At 41.6% G+C, this 23,738-nt stretch overlaps 1 protein-coding gene across 4 annotated transcripts in view; it reads left to right on the plus strand.

The window, feature by feature from the left end:
* reln (reelin) overlaps positions 1–23,738 on the plus strand; it is a 115,067-nt gene that overhangs the window by 42,968 nt on the left and 48,361 nt on the right. For all 4 annotated transcript variants that reach the window (XM_088080436.1, XM_088080437.1, XM_088080438.1 and 1 more), the window contains exons 3-4: positions 1,154–1,292; positions 15,893–15,963. In XM_088080436.1, the coding sequence (XP_087936562.1) occupies positions 1,154–1,292; positions 15,893–15,963 (210 nt within the window). The remainder of the gene's footprint in view (positions 1–1,153; positions 1,293–15,892; positions 15,964–23,738) is intronic.

The following is a 23,738-nucleotide window of genomic DNA, read 5'->3' on the forward strand; positions in this document are numbered from 1 at the left end:
AAATGATGAAAGGAGAGAAGTGAAGAGGGGGGAAAAGCAGAGGAGAGTCAGTGGATGAGAAGTGCGTTTGAGGCAGGAAGCAATGAAGAAGAAAAAGCAAACTGTGGGATGCCAGTGGAAAAAATATCAGAAGAATGGAATGAGATCAAACAAGTTAGGAAAGAAATGAAAAGCAAACGGAAAGAAGGGGATAAGGTGGATACGTACAGTATGTGCAAAACTCATAGATGTCTACTCTAATATCATGCAGGTCTTGTTGCTCTGGTTATATTCTCTGGCCAGTCGCCTCATGCATTAGTTTCAGATTTATGCCGGCTTGTCTGTAAGAAGTGTTACTTTATAAGTTGTAAGTTACTTTTAGTGCACTCTCTTACCAAATACTATTATTGCATTTTAATTGCATACAAATAGATAGGTTTGATTTTGCTGGAAATCATCTTGCACAGAATACCATTTTTTATTATTGTGGCTTTCATTTCAGTAACGTAAAAAGCCAAACTGAACAGACTTGAGATACTGTTGGTTATCCGTCACAGTGATCATCATCATCATTATTGTTGTGTGTTTTATTAAAGTAACTCTGGGTGTGCAGTAATGTAGTGGAGTGCAGATAAGTTTTTAAAGTCTGCTGTTTGGAAATGAGAGTTGGCAGCCAAAAGTATTTTTGATTCAAAAGAAAAAAAACCTAAATATAATCATTTACACCACATCCATGTTTTATTAATTGTTTGTCTTTGGGTGTGGTTTTCTGACAGTGCATTTCATGGTTGCAATGTTGTTTGGAGGCCCATGGACACAAACCACTGGCAGACTATAAAAACACTATCTTATGAATGGGCTTACCACACAACGATAATCTAACTATTACAAAGATAAAAGCAGACATGACTCTAACCTAAAACATACAACTTTTATGTCTTTGCAAGTTGATTTTTATACTGTAGTAAAATAAATGGAAACCAGCTGCTACTTGGAAGATAAGACAGCATTTAAGAAATCTTAAAGACAGAGTTTGGCTTTGGAAAATGTTTTGCACAAATTAAATTATGGGATGACAGAAAAAAAATGTTTAAATTTTGGCTACAGCAGGTGACTTTGTCACTCTGTCCATATTAATCCTTTTGGTCATATTTTCTTTTCCTTCCTCTTTCAGGTGTGATACCAGAGAGACAGTTTGGTGGAACCCAGTTTGTTTGCAGCGTGGTCGCTTCTCACGTCAGCCACCAGCCCTCCACCAGCTTCAGCTTCGTCTGGATCGCCCCGCCACCCGGCACTGGCTGCGTCAACTTCCTGTAAGTCATGTGTGCTTGTGTGTGTGTAAAAGAGAATGGTTAATGCTGGCCTTAAACCAAACAAGCAATTGCACTGTCACAGACACATTTCTACAGTCCATCTCAGATGTTGGTTCACATTCCCTTGATCTCAAATGTTTGGTGGTCATAAAACTTAGTCTAAACTGTTTTAAGTCAGTCTTTTACTTACCTTGATGTTCCGAAATGAATCAAACATTTCGTATCATCATAAGTTTTTAGACGTGGCTTATGTGAAAAAGTTCAGTGACTTGAACATTGTCAACAACCATTAGCTGCTGAAACTGGTGGAGTTTCAAAGTGAACTAGAGTTGTGTATATTTCAGTGTGTATCTGATCTGCCAACCAGCACTCATTTTAGTGAGAAATCTTATTTTTTTAAGCAGTTTGTTTCTCATTCCTAATCTGTGCTTCCGCTAAAATAGCACAGTTAACTAACGGAGGCTGGTAATGAGTTGAGGCAACAAATCCAAAATACAGTTTATCTTTATGGATTATACTGATGCCAAATTGACAAGAGTGTAATCGAAGATTATTTCTGTTTCTCGAGTTATGTGTTTTTGCAGAAATAGAAGGAATTGTTAGTGAGTCATATTGCTTAAAGGGAGTTTGACATAATATTTGAAGCGGGATGGGAAATATTCTCCAAAGGAGTATAGTTGTATTCCTGCAAATAGTGACCCTGCAAGATCCCCAGTTTATGTAATATTTTATAATGTGTGATTTCAAAGTTTTCTAGCATATGGTCAGCATAATAGAGAATAATATCCCCTTTCCACCAAAATTAGCACATGCATGTGTTTTTTTTAAAACACAGGTAAACCTGCTAAAACACACTTAGAGCTGTGTACACAGCTCTGGAGCAGACGAGCATGTGTGTGGGTTGTTTTGGTGTGTCTGTTGGACATCCCTGACAGGCCAGAGAACAGGTAAACATTAGTCATCAGCATGGACAGAGATTTGTGAAAACTTTACGGTGATTACTTCTCTTTTTATATCTCTTACTTATTAAGTCTCTCTTTCAAACTCACTGCAGTTTGGATCAATGTTTTAGTGCTGCTTAGGAGAAGACGGACTGTAATCAGTGACACCATGTCATTGCATCTCACCTGTTAAGGAGCTGAAATTACCGTATTCACCCAGGTGTTGTGTTTCCATAGTTTCGATCTGAGCTGGAGGTGATAAATACCTGTGACTACTGCAGGGTCATTTGACCTGAGTATGAATGCCGATTGTACACTCTCTCATTGCATTAAAAAAAAAACAGATTTAAGCAGATGTTAGCGGGTTTTTTGTGCAATGGAAATGAGGCTTAAGACAGATAAGCAGTTGGAATACAGACTAGGACCCTTTACAGCTGCCATGCGTCTAACCCAGACATGAAAGTAGTTTACTGTAACAATAATATCCGTTAATGTTGTATGGCTGCACATTGACCCATTAATCCTGAGTGAGGTTTATCAGCCGACATCATGGGCAGCGTTTTGTCTGTCAGAGCCACAGAAAGGATGTTTAAAGGCCATCCTGTCAGAGAAAGCATGGATGATGACTGGAAAGAGGTTAATCTGGGGACAGATACAGCATGTGTGTATGTGGTAATATCCTTAATACCTTGCTTGACATAGCCCGTTCAGTGGCAGGTGTGAACGTGTGTTTGCCCCGCCGAGAATTAGCGGAAATATCTCCATCCTCTCATTCAGTGGGCTTGGTCCCTCTTGTCATTGGAAAATGTGTGAGTGGTTAAACAGATCCACCCATCCCTTGAGGATGGGTGTAATACAGATGCACACGCACTCACATGATGCTCTTGTTCTGTGACATTATGCATAAGCATTAGTAAGTAGCATTGGCTTTCACGTGGGTTTTAATTGGGATTTTTAGTCCGCTACAACAAACTCAGCACAGTTGGTCGGGGAAACTGTGCAGGTGATTTCTATCTCATTGTTTGTGTACATGTTACATGCTGTCTTTCCCTGATGCTTACATGTTGTTTGATTGGCCTAGGTATGAAAAGATCTAGTTTTATTCCTTTGAGAACAGCCTTTGTCTTTCCCTTTTCTCATTCTCATTCCCCCGTCCTCTGTTTTGTCTTGCTCTTCATCATTTCCTCCATCTCTTTCTGTTGGAAACATCCTCTAACTCTCTTTCCCTCCAGTTCTCTTGGCTGGTGATTTACAGCCTCATGCTGATAATCAGTCAAAATGCAATTAGCAGCTGTTGCTGGAGAAGCGTAGAGGAAAAGGGAGGACTTCAGTAACTCTGCCCCATGCAAAGTCACAGCGGCAAAGCACCACATCACAAAGATCTTTGAGGAATTCACCCACAGATACTGTAATATTGATACACTTGAGCAGGGTAATTCTCACACTTTTATATCAAGAAGTATGTTTTTAAAATGACATCTAAAAATGAAAACCTCATTATCATCATATAACATATAATTTAAATACTTGATAGCCAAATCAAACTCCAAACTAATCCCTTATTTTCTTTTTTATTACCCAGTCATCCTCTTTCAGAACTTAAAAGACATTGCAAATTGCACATCAGTGTTTCATAAAAACCACAACTAAATTAAACATTTTGGCAGCACGCACAAAAATCCCTCAATGAATTCCTGGAGGGACACGATAGACTATCAGACAGACACTTTTATGGACAGACTGACAGAAAAGGATTCAGCTGGGGAATTTGCTGAAGTGGAGCTGCCATTTAGACAATATCCACAGAGCCAAACAGATTTACTGGCTTTTTTGTCTGCCAGCAAACACATTTACTGTTGAGCGTGTGTCAGCTTACGAGGATTGTGTGTTTCCTCAGTATTTGTGTGGTGTCCATGCGTGTGCTGTGTGTGTTTGCTTGTGAGTGTAAACCACGGAGCAGCAGTGTGCCAGCACTGATGACAGTGGGGCTGGCAGGGGGCCACGACTGTGTGACAATAGGGGCCCCTGCGGCTGACCTTATCAAAGTCAGCCAGTCACACTCCAGCTGGCTGGAGACTGCTCCTTACACACACAAACACACACTCTAACTGCACCCTGTTCCAGTTCACAGCTCCCATCTTCACCAGTATATCCTCATCTCAAGAGTTTCCCTCCCTGGCTTCAGTGACGTGACTCTGGGAGGAATTCAACAGGCAAGGCCCTTGTGACCAGAGCCAGGGCCCTCATGGGTGCCATATAATTTTTTCCAGTGATTAGACGGCTGTCATACTCATTCTCTGTCATATTTTCTTCTTGTGTCAGTTTTTATAAAATAACTCACCCAAAAAGTGCAGTTTAATGGCAAATCTACCATCACTTTAAAAGTGATGGTAAACAAAGTTATAAAAAGTATGCAGTTTAAGCGACTTGACATTACAAAACCGTACAAAATGTAAATAATGCAATGTCCTGCCCTTGCCCATCGCACCCCTGCCCTGATTGATACAAGGACCATTTTCCGTAGGCAGTGTCCGTGAGTGTTTAAATTAGAGGCACAGACATCCCATGTCCTTCACAGGGCTGGAGCTGCTCCGCCACTGCATTAATGTGCGGCCTGTGAGCAGTTTTATGGGCGATATTGTGGGAGTGTTCCTGGTAACAGATCACTAGCAGGACTGTGATAGAGTGCAGTGACGTGGGAATCCAGAAGAACTAATTTTCTGGGTGGCTGTAAATTGCCACCTAAAGAGGAGGGGAGGCCTTGGAGGAGAGGAGGTAGAGGAAGTGCAGGAGCAGGGACTACACACACACAAACACATAAGCAATCGTTTTGAAATTGATTTATCATTTGAATTGTTTATGAAGCACAAATGCCAAGAAACATTCACTGGTTCCAGTTTCATAAATAAGAGTACAAGCTGCATTTCTCTTTTATATCGATGTAAAGTGAATATGTTTCAGTTTCGGGTTGTTGTCTAACAACAAAAATAATATTAAGATGTTGCTTTTGGATATGGGAAATAGTAATGGGATATTTTATTCATATTTACTGAGACTGTAGTGACTTAAAGAAGTAATCCACTAAAGGAAAGATGAACGAGGCTGTCTATGAAGTAGAAAGAAACAAATACTTTTAAAATTGGTGCTACATGTCCAGAGAAATCACAGAGAAAGGGCTGTGGCATTTGCTTTTGCTCAAGAGGTAGAAAACCTTCAACTACCAGAATGCACTGCGCTACACCAGACCAATAAACACTCCTGCTGGTGGGTGACGTAATGCAAACTTGTGCATTTTGGGAGATCTGTTGGCACTGATAAGATCGAGTTAAATTTACCAGTTTATTTACACATCCTACCAACATTGTTATGTTTTTGGTTTTTTTTTTAAACTGGTTGAAATTAGTGTAGTGCACCTTTAACAATTACATTATTGAATTGATAGGACAAAATAACCAATAGATAATAAAAGTAGCCTTTTGTTGCAGCCCATTTTGACACACTCTCAGAAGTTATACATGCAGCCATCATAGTGACGTTACACTGGTGGCCGGAAACAAACATTTTCTTACACACAAAATGCAAACAAAGTCATGCTTTAATGATTGCATAAAAGACAGTTGTGCCCCACTTTTTATTCTTCTTGCTCAGACATGACAGTCTACAACACTATACAATGTACTGAATGCTTTGCTGCACTTAGCAGAGGTGAGAATGGTTAATAGCTTCCTCTGGCGAATCCAAAGATGCACTGGTGTGTCTCGTCCTTTCTTTGCCTTTATCCTGCTTCACTTACAGCCTCAAGGCAGTCAGAGTAGTGTGCATGTGTGTGTGTGTGTGTGTGTGTGCGTGCGTGTGTGTGTGCGCGCATGCGTTTATAAGGTTTTATGTGTAATAAGAGCTCCCTTCAGAGAAACATATTCAAACACCCTAAGCACCGTGCATAACTCTTGCTTGTGTGTTAGTGCTACATGGGTGTTTGGGTGCTATATGCACACATGCAGCCCAGCATGAATATTTTCTTGTGACTTGGTATGTGTGTGGTGTGTGTTTGTTTGAGCTGTAGAGTTTTGTACTGTCCCCCTGTGGGTCTCAGACAGTTCCCTGGTTGGAGATTGCTTTAATTACTGCATTTGAGCCCACTTCCCAAAGCGTTCCCCCGAGGAGACTGATGTCTGCGTATCTAATGGTGCACTGTTCCTTTATGTCATAGTATGCTGTGTATGTGTGTGTGTTTCTAAGCATGTGCATTTGTTTGCTAAACACCTATTTACTACCACTATAAGTATTTGTTCTGTTCTACGTCCCTGCTTCCTGCAGTTCTTCTTAAGAGTCTTAGACTGATTGAAGCTACTTGTAGGAGCAAACAAGAGGAGAAATGGTAATAGAGCGAGGGAGGGCAGGTGAGCGCTCAAACACTCTTCTTGTCTTGTTAGTTGTAATTGAAAAGCAATGGTTCCTGTGCTGTAATTATGCCGGCTGTTGTTGTGTTGTTGATAATGCCATCTGTTCAAAGTAGAGAGGTTTGTGAAATAAGCAGTTACAAATCGTATGTGATTGACAACAATCCACAGCTACACGTGAACACAGCCTGCTTTGGCTGCTTTTGTGGAAAGGCCACAACTCTTCTTGATTCCATGGCTGCATTTCATCATGCTAGCGCATCTCCTAGCTTTCCTCACTCACTTCCTTTCCTCACATATTAGTCCTGCCCATGGGAGATGTGATTGAAGGAGGCAAGGAAGGGATGCGAGGATGGAGGAGTTGGAGCTGCGAAATTAGAAATCCTTTTCCATAGCATCTGTCTTAAGCAGTGTCAGTTAGTTATGGTGCACTGCAAGACTGTATTATCTGTCAAACTGACTGGTGGCTAACATCCACAGAACCCCTTCTGTAAGAACAATTTAAAACCTTTCAGTATCTTTCGCAGAAAGATAAATAGTAAAAACCACTTCAAATAACTAAAGAATTTTTTTTAAATTAAAAAATAATTTAATTGAAAAAATTTAACAAAAGAAGTCTTACATGTATGAGAGGCCTTTATTCATTAACTGTATTCATGTAAATTGTCTAACATAACTGACTATTGGTGGTATGATGACAATTGATGATTTCAAAAACTTTTTAATTATGTTATTTGTTATGATTACTTAGGATATTTATTTATTTGCATTTTTGTTAACTGTGCACCATAGTTCATCACACAGCTGTGTAAGAATGTGTATATGTCGATTGTATTGTAAGATAAAAAACAAACTGCTGCTTTGAGTGATGCCAAAGCTCTTATCATTGAATTTATTCTCCATTCTTATGTGTGATAAATTACACACAAGTTGTATTTATATTGAGTCTCACACAGTTACTGTGTTCTATTATGTTATCTTTAGGTCTGCACACCTGACACTACATAAAAAGGCTGTAAGAATGAACTGTGTGAAGAAAGATTCATGTGGAGGTACAGCATTTCTTACACACACAAAAAAAGTTTCTTGACCCCAAAGGGGGCTCCATAGTCACATCTCTTGATAAAAGACTTGCGTGTAGATCACCCCCCTGTTTCCTCAGTCTAAACTCCTCCAGAAGTATCCTCTCTCCTCATCTCCTTGAGGTGCATTCAAGAGATTGGAAAATTCTCCATGATGGCGGTTGGTTAAACAACCTCTGGGTCACGTTAGGAGACAGGAGGCAAAAGTTAGCATGATGAAAAAGACCCCATGTAACTTAATAGCAATAATTGAAGCAGGCAGCCGTCATTCATGTCCGTCCACTGACTAGATATCATTCGTGGCTGACTAAACAGTAAATGTTTATACTTTCACAAAATCTTCAGGTGCAAATGTCTGTATCAGAGACATGACAATTCAATCATAAAATGAGTGATCAGTAAAAATCTGGGTTAACCTTTCCATATGATGACAATAATGTGTCCCTAAGCTCATCTAGTCTGGTGATTCTGACAGACAGGATGATGGACAGCCTCCTGTATTAATCAGAGGTCAAAGGTCAGAGTTCAGACATCAGGCTGACAGATGACCTATCTCTTTCAGCACCTAATGTCTCCTGGTATAAGTCTTCATTGATTTCCTATTATTTGAGTCAATCTTTGGTCTCTTTTAACATAAAATCAGTGGTTAATGAGCTCCCCTCATCATTAAAGCTCCATACTGTGGTAGCCTGTGGCTGTGTGACAGATTCACTAGAGACACTGGGCCAGGGAACATGAATGATTGGTTCAAGGTAATCGCATTTTGGCGTAGTAGATATAGAAATATGGGGTAGAAATGTGAAGCATGACAGATCACATAAATCCGATCCACTTTTTCTCTCCACAACCCGACCAGAGCTGCAAATCTGACACAGTCCAGCCATATAATTCCAATTTTCATCTATCACACATTCACATATAAGACAGCAACTCTTATATCTCTCATATTCATGTTTTTAACCTTTTTTCGCCTTTAAAACGTGTCACTTTTTCAGAATGTAATAGTAAATCATCAACTTTTAATGGCGCCCCTCAACAGATCACATACCAGGCTCCTGTTGCTGTTTACCCCAAGGGTCTCTGCATCCACAATGTTGTCTTATTTCCCAAGGGATGGTCTGTGACCCCTGTAATTACATACATACACCTGTGTACACACAGACTCTCATGCACACACATGTACACACACATATACATGCATATTACACATCAGTGCTCTGATCAATACTTCCACAAATTGTCTTCATCACATCTGTGCTACACCAGCATCACACACTCTCATCAGGGGGGGGGTCACTGTCCCACCTGCTAGGACAATGACCTCCTTATCAATTCTAGATGAAATAGAGCGCAGAGATTGAAAAAAAAAGGGAAAGCGCTTGATTATAAATGCAGCAAAATGAACCATGCTCAGGGGAGAGGGGGCCTGCCCCAGATGTATTTCGTGAGAAATGATTGATTCACATTCTGCGCTGTCTGTCCCCACAAATATGCTTCAATGTGACCGACAAGATAAATTACAGACATGACTCGTTGCGAGGATTCATCTCTCTGTTGTTGACTCTGTGTCAATACAGTAGATTCTTGTCTTTCTCTCCATCTTGTCCTAGCCTGACCCTCACAGAGAAGGTGAGAAAAGATTTTTAAAGGCTGATTGTCTCAGATATTCATTTTTGACGTTGTTGAGGGCTAAATCAACAACAGAATATCAACAACTTTTTTAGAACCAGCTCTGCTTTTCCTCCGTGGCATATTTACTACTAACTGCTGTTGTTTTCCTAATCTCCCTAATTATTACTAACAGTAGTCAAGGTCAATTGCTCTTCTCCTGGCTGTATACTGAGCAGTAACTGCGCTTCTTCTGGCTGAATTTGGAGCCGCTACTCTCTATGACCCTGTGCTAACAAGCAGGTAATTTGCCAAACAACTCCCAAATCCCTCCTCTGTGGAGCTTCATTAAATTTGCATGTTCTCCAAGAGCCTTTTTCAATTAATTAATTTAGGGGCGGAGGGAGGGGCGGTCAGGGAGACGAAGTAATGTGATTCCACGAAGCCAGTCTCATCTTCTCAGCGCGATTGGTATGAAAATATCAAGGCTGGGTAAAAATACCCTGCTTTTATTTTTATCATGAATTCTTGTTTCCTTTCTTAGTCCGACTCTCCCATCATCCTGTCTTAACTTCTCCATCCTCCTGCCTCTCTATTCTTTTACCCATCGTCCCTGATTGCTGTGCCATAACCACAGCTGGTCCTCAACGTGGAAGATAAATCAACCAATTAGGGTGTATTATTTTAAGGGCTAGGTCCAAATGCACCAAATCAGCGCTGGCGACTGGAACTGCATCCCTCTGAAACTCCTCATATTAATCATGATTACCAACAGGCCCAGTGAGCTGGGAGAGAAAATGAGCTTTTAATTAGGATTTGAGGAGAACGGGATGGGAGAGTCATCTAACGAGGAAGGGAAGAGCGAGACAACTTGGGTGTTCTCCCCCCTCAGATGCAATTGTTTGAGAGAGAAACATTTTCACCGGTCTTGTTGAAAGAAAAACTTTGTTTGTTTGGTCAGTGTTAGGTGCATATTCATGGCTTTATGATCGCAGTCTCTATATTTAACTGCATGTACAGTATATGGCTTTAGGGTAAATCAACCGTCAGTGCTCCCCGCTGCGTGAGTGTGTGTGTGGTTAGCAGGGAGCTGTCAAGCTGGCTCCTGAGGGATACTTATGGCCGACAGCAACATGTAATCTAACATGGAAGACATGCTTGGTAATTACCCACTCCAGGCCCTTTTGGGAGCTCTTTGAGTGACAGCCTGTCCATCTGCATACATGTTAAAGCTCATATGTGGCCTGGTGTGTGTGTGTGTGTGTGTGTGTGTGTGTGTGTGTGTGTGTGTGTGTGTGTGTGTGTGTGTGTGTGTGTGTGTGTGTGTGTGTGTGTGTGTGTGTGTGTGTGTGTGTGTGTGTGTACTGGATCTCTGCCTTTACCCGCATGCCTCGCTATCTGACAGCAGATTGTGGACTTTGAAAGACAAGGCCATCTAACCCCCATCTCTTTTTCCACTGACCAAATCCCAACCCTCCTCCTCTACCTCCCCCTCCCCTATTTATCCATGTCTCTGACTCAGTCCTCCTCTTTTTTCTTCATCTTTCCCAATCCCTTGCTCTTCCCCATCTCTCAGATTTTCTCCTCTAGACTAATGAGAGGGGAGAGGATGACACTTACTTTCACAAGATGAATGATCCCTCGTTGGAATCAGACTAGAGGAGAAAAGAGGAAAAAAAAAACAGCAACACGTTTAGGCTCTTAATTGCTTTTCCCCCCCAAAGAAAGTCAAATTAACATTTAGATGTTCAATAAATGTTTTGTGTGTATCAGTGCTGTTCTTTGTGTGAATATGTGTGTGTGTGTGTGTGTGTGTGTGTGTGTGTGGCTCCCAGTGTGGAGACCGTAATGAGAGACACACGCTGAGGAGCCGCTGGAGTGTGACGGTAGGACAGACGCTGGCGTCGCGCTGCGCCGATCACACACTCTCCAGCTCAGACTAAATGCCCTCTCCTGGCTACTGCTTTAATGACATACACGTTATTAAGTCACACATAGTCAAACCAGTCAAACATGCACACACTTTCAAAGTAAAAGCACTATTTCCCCACTGAATTTATTGCTTCCCTCATTGTTTAGTAGATGCCTGTGCATTTATTGGAGGGAAGGAAAACAACATCATTAGAAACAGACAAGTGCTTCTGGAACTTTCAAAAGGCATTTCTGCATAATTGCATTTTTAAAAAGACTTTCCTAAAAAATACTACACAGCTTTCACATTGTAGTGGTATAAAGTAACTACTGTAAGTACATTTACATTTACTGAAGTACCAGTGAAACTGAATCTTTAGCTTCTGTAATGTGACATATTTTCACACGAAACAGAATATTTGAGAGGTGCACAGTAAAAAGAGGGATTTCAATCAAACTCTCTGCGTTCTTCGGGCAGGTTAAGTGTTTAGAACAATAGAGAGCTACAGCACAGTCAGCTGCTGAGCACACTGTTGGCAACACACACACTTCCCTCATTGTTACATCAGGGAGAGGACAAGTCAAAGATGAATGAATTAGACATCTGCCACATTGTATTGGGATTGAAAACAAACATACATATACATACAAACATATTGAAGAATTGTTTTTCCAATTAAGATTTTAACAACAAAACTCATTCAAAGCTCACTCAAATTTGATGCATTGTTATAGATTTAACAACCCAGCGGCCTATAAAATCATTCAAACAGGCTCCAACTCACCCAGTTACAACACAGAAATATTTTTTTGCACATTTAGGCATCAGTAATGAGAATCCAAAAGTATAATATATAATAATCAAAATTTGACAGGGACCAATCTGCTGCATAGTCAGTACTTTAACTTTTGATACTTTAAGTACATTTTGTTGATACTTTCGCACTGTAGGTTTGTTACTGTTGAGTATATATATTGCTGCCAGCTTTGGGTGGCAGTTTTCTCCTACCTGGCTTTGTGAGGATTACTGTAACAGACTCACTGTGTGTGTGTGTGTGTGTGTGTGTGTGTGTGTGTGTGTGTGTGTGTGTGTGTGTGTGTGTGTGTGTGTGTGTTCACTGTGTGTAAAAGATGTGTGTTAGGTCAGCTGTGGTTCTTGATAGAGCCCCCTGTCCCCTGGCACTTAACAGAATCTGTTAAGTGAGCTTGAGCTACGACTGTGTTAGTAAATATTTAAGGGCCTTGTTCCTACATCCCCACCCGCTGTTCGTTACGCGCCATCTTTTATTCATAAATACCAAACTCAAATTAGTTTTCCCCCAATTCTGAAATATGAGTGTAATTAAGTATGTTTTCTCCCAAGCTCTACAAAGGCAAAAGAGCTCTTTACTAATTGATGAGGGGCCTATTCATTATTCATGAGCTGAGATAAACGTGTAAATGCCTTGGCACCCATAAAAGGCCTGAGTCTGCATGGTGCGCCAGGGTGGGTAGAGTTGGGAGGTGCGGGGCAAAATCCACATGGGACTGTAGAGAAGGAAACAGGAATGAAGCAGGACAAGTCTGCAAAATGGATGTGAGGCTCACTGACTCAAGCACCCACCATATTGTGCACGCCCCATAAAATTTTGCTTATTTTTAATCTTCTCCTCATCTTCTGTTTTGTAACATGTAATATATGACCGGGTGTGGCTCTGCACATTCACACACGTACAACTGTCTGGATCACTTCCATAGAGTTTGACATACAGTGTATTTGAAATCTCAGTGAGGTTACTCAGAGCTCTACTTCATTGGTTTGACTTCGATAAAAGGAAATGTTGTGCAATGCTCCTCGATCCTGGGAATACCCTAAACTCTGGGACAACAGTGTGAGGCACACAAGTGTGTCCTTACATGGCAGAGACTAGAAAAATAGGCCTTTTATTCCACAAGTGCTCATTGAATTGACTTTCTCATTATACAGTAGGTGGGTGGCACACATAGTTCTGTGTCAGTGTGTGTTTTAGCATGACGTTGCTCAGATTTACAAGTCAAGGATTATGCTCATAATTAATAGCAAAGCTAAATTACATAAGAATTTTGTCTCAGTGCCTCACGAGACTCCCAACTGCGCTCTTCTTCTTGATGGACAGTACTGCAAGTAGTCAGTGAGGAAACACATAATAGCTGTGATATTTATCCTCTTTATGTCTTTGACCTCAATCCCACTCCAATTGATTTCCCTCTATGGGGAAAATGCAAGTTATACCGTCGGATTGGTGTAATACAGCTTTTACTTGCCATCTAACAATAAAGCGTTGTCTCCCCTCGCACAGAACTTTCCTTCATGGGGACACATCCCATTTTCCTGCTGCCATTGACTAGAAGGAGCTACAAAGGGCTTCAGGGCTACAAAGTTTTACCATTTTTCCCCCAATGACTCATTTCAAGGACTCTCTGAAACTGCAGCCTCTTCCATACTCATTCCACCTCAATCTCCCCCAACATTTGTGCTATGGGATTTTTATTCTTCTGTCATACACACTTATTATTACTCTGTAAACTCACATGCTGCTCTTACTTTCACAAATCTAGGAAACCAATTGCCTTGATGAATAGAAGTAAATATGACTATTAGTTTTAATTTATGTAATATATTTCATTCCTAAATGTTAAGTTTACTTTAAATTTGGATTTGTAAACTGTAAATCTGTTTTCATTGTATAATTTCATTTGTTTCCACAGACACTGGTCTTGTCTTAAGATGCTCAGAATGATATTTTATATAGTATAGTTTATATAGTTATATTTACTTACTACTACTACTTTCAAGGTAATCAGTTTCCTAGATTTTTTTAAGTACATTATACTTGAACATTACATTAGGTGTGTATAAGTGTGTTAATTACTTTACTCTGCACAAAAAGCAGTGCTATGATGTTGGATGTTACAGAGACTGAGATAAATTTAAAGGCAGATCCCACTGTTCTGATTGCATAAAAAAGTAAACTTTTTTATGCATGTGGTGGCGTGTTCTTTATACTATGAAACTTTTCCTAAAATTAGATTAAAAACAGTGTACACAATACAATGAAATACATCCTGGCTGCATGAGCAGTGCTTGATGGCTACCTTGCAGAGCTGCAGCGACTTGTACGTTTTCTCACAGATAGCGTTGCTGCTGCAGAGCTGCCTGCTGCTACAACTAATGTATTCCCACAATTAAAAGCCAATTATCCACTTACTTATGTAGCTGTGCCAGCCAGTGTGTTGTCACCATCATGCTCCTGCAATTATTTCACATTAAAAAGCCCGACAGAAGTAGACAGAAATATTGTCAGAGGGCTTTTATTTTGAAACAGAAAAGAAATATTTATTGAACTGTCTTGAAAGGTGATATAATGTCAGAATGATTATTGAAAGACCATTTTTACTGTCTTTTTTTGCTGATACTGCACGCATCACACACACACACACACACACACACACACACACACACACACACACACACAAAATTTTTAAAAAAAATAGGCGAGTCTGCTATTCTCAAGATGTTCAATTGCTGAGCAATAGTCACGCCTCGCCTAAGCAGTGCTGGTCAGGCAGGCAGTGTGGCTGCGGCATGTTATAACATGGGTGCCGAAAAAAGGAAGAGGTTTTCCACGCATAGATGCCCTGCTCATGCAGGAACTGTGGCCCCAGCATTACCTTACTGCAGTGTATTGCGATGTATTGAATTATAACCAGTGATATGTATCGTGTCAATGGATTCTTGCAAATACACAGCCCTACATACATATAACAGCTGCTGTATTGTTATAAGTAATGGTAGTAGTATTGTTGTTGTTGTTGTTGTTGTTGTTGTTATTGTTATTGGAAGGGATGACAGTTCTACACTGGAGAGCAGTGTACATCTTTACCCAAAAAATTCTGCTGTTGCAAATGACAGCAGATCTCTTTCTACAAGGCTACAGTGCAGCAGAGCATGTCTCAGTGTCTGTGTAAAAGATCCCACTGCTCTCCGAGCCATTTCACCCTCTTAGATTTTTAAAGATCTCTCCATTTTCAAATGAATAATGCATCCCATGGCCACTGAAAGTATATTCATATTACATTCCATACATTCAGCACGCAACATACAGTTAGATTTACACCGGCACGCAAGAGGGGGGGTATGGTTGTGCAGGGAGCTGATGATATTGGAAGACATATGATAACCCACACTCTGTTTCATACTGTATGAGCACAAAATGTTGTTTAGGAAATCTCCTTGTCAATACCTGAATGATAAAATGACAGTTATCCTCTGTGCAGTCGTGGTAACAAGACCTCCAACTCTGCTCACTGGCTACCAACATGCACAGTGAGATGAGAATAATAAGGCGGTGTAGGTGTAGTTTTCCGAGCTTATTGTTGCTCGTTATCGCTCGATCGTCCTTTCCCGTATGTGTAAATTTAGTTCCAAGTTGGTTCTTTCTTGTAGTTTTTACCTCAAAGTCACATCATAATGAACTTCAGAAAATGTCCTTTTTTAATGGAGGATGCTTCAACGTATTTTGGTTTTGCGGGAAATTGCACCATCTGTGCTAGATTGATCTTTATTGAGGACAGACTGCTTAACTTTTTCCTCTGTGCTGTTTGCCTTAATGCTCTCTTTCTCCTTCTCTTTTCCTTAGAGCCACAGCAACACATAGAGGACAGATCATTTTCAAGGATGCTCTGGCCCAACAGCTCTGTGAGCAAGGAGGTGAGTCGCATCAGCAGGGGACGACACATATATGACAGAAACATGCACACACTGCACATGCAGGAAGATATTCGTGTATGAAAACCCATATATGTTAAAGCATGTGCACCAACATATATACATACCGAACCCTCTCCGCACTTCCCATTACTGTCCATCATATGCACAGATTGTCAGAATATGGATGACACAATATGGTTGATATGCTGCTTCTTCATGACAGTGGCATTTCAGCACTTCCTGGCTCTCTTTCTGCCTAATGATGCAGCCAAAGCCAGAGATATTTGGATGTCCTATATTGCCAGCTTAATTTCAGCTTATGCTAAACTCAGCCCCCCCACCCCCCCCCCTTCCCTGGAGATTTACGCTTTATGGCCGACACTTCTTACATCCACTTTCTGTGACAGCCTTAAGTAGCTATTGACAGACAGTGCAGTCCCACTCTGCATGCTGAGTGTGTATAATTGCTTGTTTACAGGAAAGAAGCCTCCTCCTCACTCAAGAACTCCTCCTTATAGATCAAATTTGACTTTAATGCTGAAAGTGGAGAAGCATACTTACTGCTGCCGGGTCTTTCCACTAACTGTTTCAGGGGAAAAACAACAACATTTCAGCTCTAAGATGCACTCTGTGTTTATTAGGAAAAAAACCTCTGTGGTGAGTCTCTGAGGACTCTTCAGTACAAGTGTGTCCCTCAGCAGGTCAATGGAGACACTACCGATAATTGTAGCACACGCCAAGAAGAGAGTGCTCAACCTCATGGCTCCACGCCATTTGGAAAAGATGGGGCACAGAGCCCTCAGTCAGGCCTGGAAGAGTGACAGAGAGGAAGCGACAAGGCTCCTCTCCTCTGTCTCCTTGCCCCGAGAGCTCATCCTCTCACCACCACTGACACACTGCCCCAGTCTTCTCCCTCTGCAAATAAAATATCTGCAGCCAGCAACAGTCACTTAGTTGTTTAGTGCCAAGGCCCCACAGTATCACACTAATACACAGCTACTCACAGCCGACAAACTGGAAAGCAGAGATTTAGACCTTACAAGGCCTTGGAGGGGACAGGATGTGAACAGGAGCAGACAGAGAGACTAGCAGTCAGGTAAAAAACATGTAGTCTGCATGGAGAAAGTACAGGTATGAGAAGTAAGACAGGTGGGAGAGACATTGACTACATTTTCCTGCACACAAATGATCCGCTATTATTATGAATATAAATATTCTGAATTTGATATGAGTCATGCAAACATCATTTTCCTGTGTAGATATTCTGAATTAGGTATTTTTCCAAATGTAGCATTTTTCAATTAAAATATGTGAGATATGTCGGTTTTATTCAGATTTCAGCAATACTTTTTGAATATGTATGCAACAAACTATGAATATTTTAATTGTGATTTTTCTTTTCTTTTGCAGTTTAAAAAACACAGCCTTTTTCCTGTTTACAGTCAGTTGTGTACCTTGTCATGTATATGTTGTACAGAAACCATGTGCCAACAGTTAGAGTTAGAAAGCATAGAGTAGGGGCAAAAACCGAAACATTTTGTTAAAGCTTAGGAATGTGGAGCTATAAATTACAGTAACGACAGTTTCTGTCTGATTGCTGAAGGACAGATTTGACCATAGAAGGACAAAGATGGTGGGATGAACAGATAGTGGTAATGAGAAACTTGAAGGTCATAAATTTCAGGTGATTTGAGTGTTGGAGAGAGCTAGTGTGGTGATTAAACATCATTAACAAAAGAAAAGTGGGGAAAGAGTAGATGTGAACGGGTGGCTGACCTTGTTGTAAACTAATTTCTTTGACGGCCAATAACGCAACGCTCTTTCTGTTGCCCAACTATGCCAGGAAATCTGAATTACAAATAAGCGATGAGCATGCTGTCTGCAACAGAAGGCGAAAGGAGAGATGAGAGAAAGGAGGAAACAGGAATGGGTCTGATCATTTCTGGTCTCTTGTGGATTGTCTGAAAAAAGACAAGCATCATTTTTCTGTGCTCCAGTGATCTGACTTAGTCAGGGCCTTTTCCCCTTTCCAAACCAAAACCTGCAGCTTCAAAAGAGCTGTGCAGATTACAGAAACTTTGAAACTGGAATGTGCAGTGCTCTTGACATAAAAATTAAACTTGAAAATGATTTTGACATTAAACAAACTGTGCAATGTTGCAACCGAAACAATGTTACCATGTAGGAAAGTGTGGTAATGCAACTCAGAATAAACCTGCTAAAGTGCAAAACTATAAATAAATCATGTTGATTGTCTCAGTTCCTTCAGCAAAGTCAGACTTACCAGCGGGTGAGGCAGAGGCCTGTAGACTTTTCCCTTCCGGCGGGATCAAATAGGCTACCGTCCCAAATTCAGCTGCAGAGTGGCAAAGAGAGTGCAAGCTGCTCTGAGCAAAGTTACTTCAAATCTAGGCATTAGCATTCAAAGTGGAATAAAAGATACGGGGCCAGCTCAAGCCACTTCAGAAGTTCATATGCTTAAGACTCCAGCTTTGAAGAGCTGGAGAAATGAAAGCTATCTAAAGCAGGGTTATGATCCATGGAGGAGCGAGCGGGAAGGAGGAAAAGGGAAAGAAAGGGAGGGAGAGAAACGGAGGGCAGGCTGCTCAAGTAAGAAGGCAATCAAGGGTGATCAGCCAGGTTAGGGACTTAGAGAACAAATGGACAGATTAGCCAGTAAGATAGAAAATGAAGGTAACATTGGAGTGTGAATTTGAGCTTAGCATGATAAATTGATGGAGATATAAATTCTAATGTAAGTAAGAGATTTAAGGATAAAGAAAGAAGAGTAGAAGTATAAGCCCTTAACCACTGTGGTACATCTGACATGCAGGACTTTGCCTCTTGGTAACAGAAAGCCTCCCTGCAAGTTCATATAGACAGGTGTTTGTTTTAATGTTTCTGCTTCGGTGCTCCTAAAAGCCTGCTTAGACTTAAGCAAGGCTAGATTTGTGTGTGTGTTGGGGGACGCCTGGTCCCAAACGCACTGCTTTCCCCTTGTGCTCTCAGAGCTTCTTTCTGCTGTGCCAGCACTCGTCTTTACCCGCTTCCTTCATTTAGTGTCTAGTTTATCCTTCCAACTTCCCTTACATTTGCTTTGATCGACACCAATTTTTTTTCCTCAACAACCAGCACGGAAAAAATCGCCATATTTTGTTCTTACGTGTGGATTCAGAAGACAACACTAATGGGAGTCTGACAAATACTGCTGCAGCTGAATGAACGGAGTAGTTCGTGGCACCAATCAACACATTGCCAAATTGTTTGGACAGGCTCCTGGAGATGCTTTAAAGCATGATGCGGCAAAATGCAAATTACCACCACAGTTTTAAACAACTGCAAGTATAGGAACAGACAGGCACGAGGATGAAACAGAAGTACATTTCTGCTGCTACTGAGCGACCATAAAAAGACTTATTAAGCCCATATGAGAGGAGCCAGGGTGGAGGATGAGGAGAGGTAGGAGCGGGCTAGGAAAGGGTGCTCTGTGCTAGAGGGTGGAGTGGTTGTGGGTGTTCAATGGCGCTGCAGGCCGTCCATCAGCTCTATCTCCTGACAGCAGGGCCAGCAGTCCCTGCTTTCTGCCCAGCATCGCCAGGTCCTCTCATTTCCAGTGAGGGAATAAATCAGGTCTTTATGGGCCTGGCCGAGTGCACTGCACCCCAGATGGATTATTAAAGGGACATATAACTCAAAGAGGCCACTGCTCCCTGAGGGACGCCTGATCACAGCGCAACAGAGGAGGGACGGGTGGCCTCCCCTCTCCCACCCCCTCGCCACCCACCCAGTCTGCCAGCCAGCCTGTTTGCCTGGCTGCATGCCAGTTTGACTGCCATCTTTCATCGCTCAGAAACCTTGAGACCGCGCTAACTGGTCTATATCTCTTTGCCTCTTGCATCCTTACTGTCGCCTCTAGTCCTTTTTTCTCTTGTTTTTGTTCTTTCTCTCTTCCCAGTCTTCTTTTCTTTTTCTCTGCAGTTAAGATTTTCCCTCTTTTGATTTGTGTTTGTGCAACTTTTGTTAGAGTTATGTCAAATACTCCACTTCAGCAAGCAAGGGATGATGATATGGGGAAGAAAATGTATTGTGTTTCACAAATCTCTAACGCATTGAAAGCCAGAAGAATTTTGCAGAGGAGATAAACACAAAAGCCAAAACTGCACACTAAATAAGCCTGTCCTCATGTTTGAGACTCTTGGTTAGACTCTAATTTTCATTATAGTGCAGAAAAATATTTCTTATCTTTACCTTAGATCCCACCTTTACTAAAAAGACGAGACAAGGTAACACAGAGATTGGAAAATAGCAGTGAGTCTTCTTTGCTGGTCTCCTCTCTACTCACCTATGATTATTGTAATGATGCCAATTGAAGCCCACACAAAGGCCCTGGTTTTTCGCTGAGTGGAGTGAAGGGGCTGCAATCTGACCTTGGAGAACCATTTCTTTCTAGTAATTGTAAAAGGAAAAACAACAGCATCCTGCGTCCTGGTGAGTCAGTAATTGCAACCGCCAGTTAGATGGAGAGCAACTCGACTTCAAACGCGGTTCACGTCGTCAAGGATGTGAGTCAGACGGAGGGAAAAAGAGCAAACGAGTGGAGAACAAGGGAGACTGGAGTAGAGGGTGCAGTTTACAGAGTGGGGAGAAAAAGAGGAGCGAGAGGAGATTAGAGCTGGAAGATAGAGAGAAGAGGGGGAGAAGATTTAACATGACTTGTGCCCTGCGCTCTTTGTGCTGAGATGTCTGAGTCTGCCAAAGCTTATGCTCATTTCGTCCCCCCCGTGTATCACCCCAACCCTGCTCATCAGCACCCATCCGATTTCAGTCCTGGTGTAGTTTATTGAGAATCCCCTCCTTTTTGTTGCTCCTGTTTATATGTGTGCATGTGCAAATATCAGAGAGGGTTGGGTCAGCTGTGGAAGGAGAAGTCGTCTGTATGTATGTGTTCATTACTGTGTGTGTGTGTGTGTGTGTGTGTGTGTGTGTGTGTCTGTGTGTGTGTGTGTGTGTGTGCGCGCGCGCACGTGTGTGCATCCTTCTGCATGCTTGTGAGTATAAGCCCTGGCCAGGGAGATACAGGCATTAGCAGAGATGAGCCGCAAATAGAGGAGGCAGTAATTGAAGTCTTTAAGAAAGTGAGAGGGGATTAATCCAAGTGAAATGAGCGCCACTGTCTGCTCCCGATGTGCAGAGGGTTAGGCAGAGAGAGACAGAATGGGTGCGGATGGAGGGGTGGGCAGGAGGGAAAGATTGTGATAGAAGAAAAGTGAGAGAGACAGCAGGAGAGCGTGATGAAGCATGGAGAAAGAAAACTGTAAATGAGGCCTTTTTGGAAGCTTGAAGGGATTATCCACCCAAAAAAATTCCTTGGGCCTTTCTCCAGCCAAATGGCCTCACTAGAAAGACGATTTAGAAGGGTTTGTTTAAGAGAGAGACTGTAGAGAGCAGAATACCAACCAAGCATTTATTACTGTATGTCAGTTAGAGAGGGTGGATTACCAGGAATTGGGGTTTAGTACATGCTCTTTTCAGGTTGAATTTGTAAGATGAACACGAGCACATAACTGCATATTTCATTTTTATTTTAGTTTAAAAAGACTGTTAATAAGGTACAAGGAACATGGGAGAGTTGCACATGCTGGGATTGACAGCTCCTCTAAACATGTTTTGAATCAGCAGACACTGCGGGATTAGAGGGTGAGGAGGGGAGAGGGAGGAAAAAGGCCCCTTTGATCTGCTTTTAATGGGCTTCATCGTCGAGCCCGAGCTCCAGCCATGGAGCTGAGCATCAGGGCCCACCAGAGCGTCAGCAACAGTCACAGCCGCTGAACCGCCCAGCTCTGTCACACAGGCCACTAAGACTCAAACTTCTGCAGTCAGCATGAAACTTTACCGCCACTCTGTGAATAGCAAATCCATTTCTAAGTGCCCAGCATTTGGAGCCAACGGAGAGAAATTAGGGCAGCTAACCAAAGTGAGGCTTGAGCTGCTAGTAAAGACATTTGCAGAGCCATTACGATAGTAAGAAACCGTTTTTCGATAATCCCTTCTCTCTTGATTCAGGTTCTGTTGTTTATGGGGGTTTTAGGTAGGCTCTCTCAAATGTAAGCCCTTCTCTCAGAGGACATTTTAGAACTGCTGTAAGGTTTGAAAGAAAGTCTTAAGTAACTTGAAATGAAACTTTGGAATGAGTCCACACTGTGTTATCTTAGTGTGTTTTATCAGGTGGGCCGGCTCATCCTAGATGGAGAATACTGTGGCAGATTATTCTTCTCGTCTGTCTGGAGTAAGGCTGTCTTAAAAAAAAAACACCTTCCAGAGCAGAGTAAAGAAGCTCAAAGGGATTGAAGGGTGACATGTTCATTGGGGTTAAAGCCACTGTGCCGCTCAGCAGTGACTAATCACGAAACAAGGTTAAACTCAAATTCTCTAACATGGGCATGCATTATAAACTCTGGAAATTTGCTTAACAAGATGAAACAAATTGCATTTTACCTTATGTTCTCAGTGGCTGAATCCTAAATATACGACAGCAACTTCGATTATCTCCCAGTGCACCCTCTTTTGGTACAAGACTGAGGGCTCTTTCACACCTGCCTTGTTTGGTCTGCACTTTTCAATTTGATCCAAACCAAAATGAATGGTGTGACATTGTTGGCGATCAGAGCAGAGGAGGAATTACCAGTTATGATGTCAAGTGGTAGTAATTGTAGTGTATAAGTTTCAGTATGTCCAGAGACATTGCAACATAACAAAAAAAAGCTGTGGCAGCACATGGGGAGAGGACGAGACAACTTTATAAAGAGTCAGTTGAAAAAAATCAAAAAAACTAGGACACTTTTCAGTTATTTTCCAAGAGGATGAGAAAGAGGGGATACAAGAGGATGGGAGAGTATTGCCTACAAACCAATTAATGTCAAGTACAGCGCGCTGCAGCTCACATAGGTGATGACAGAGCATTGCTACGTCATGTGTAGTTGTTCAGTTCAGTTGCATAATTGCAAAGTGAAAGCAAAATTAACCAGATTAATTGCATATAATGTTACGAAAATGCAAAATTTTCAGGTGTAAAAAGGCCCAAAAGTTTAGTTAATTCCACCTAACTGCATTATTTGTCACACCTTCCTTTTCCTTTTTTTCTATGTGCACCAGCTGATAAAACAGTCTCCATCAAACTATTCATCAGAATGTCCTCAGTGTGATTCAAAGGTCACACCTATACTGTGTAACTTTATATTTTTCTAAAATGTGGATGCAGACTGTATCCTACAAAGTGTCCTCGGTGATTGAGTTAGAGCCAGTGGTTTTTTAAAATCCATGTTTGATTCATCAAGTTTTAACACTCTCTTCCCTCTTCCATTTGCCTCCCTCCTCCTCTCAGAGCTGTGTATCCCCTGGGAGAGATTGATGGTTGAGTGTGTTAGCTCGGCAGTGGCCACCGATTACAGCACACAGGCGCCTCTGGGGAGGATGGCGGTTAATTGGCATTGAACCGTTAATCATGGCCATGCGGCCTTTCATTACTGAAAGGAATTAACATCAGCAGCCAGGAGACTGCAGCCGTGGCCAGCCAGGACACAGAAGAAGTTTGTTTCACTCAGAGATGATTCAAGAATGGGCTCTGCACTAATACACACTTTTTTCATGCAATGAATTAACAAAGCAAAACTGCACAGCTAGAAAAGTCTGTGTAGTTTTTACATGTACTTTTGTCCATATATCAACATGAAGGTTCATATGTGCACTTCTATGGCTCATGGTCTGTCCTCAAAAAC

This window comes from Plectropomus leopardus, chromosome 7, assembly GCF_026936395.1.
Source record: "Plectropomus leopardus strain MGB_pleo_1.0 chromosome 7, ASM2693639v1, whole genome shotgun sequence".
NCBI lineage: Eukaryota > Metazoa > Chordata > Actinopteri > Perciformes > Serranidae > Plectropomus > Plectropomus leopardus.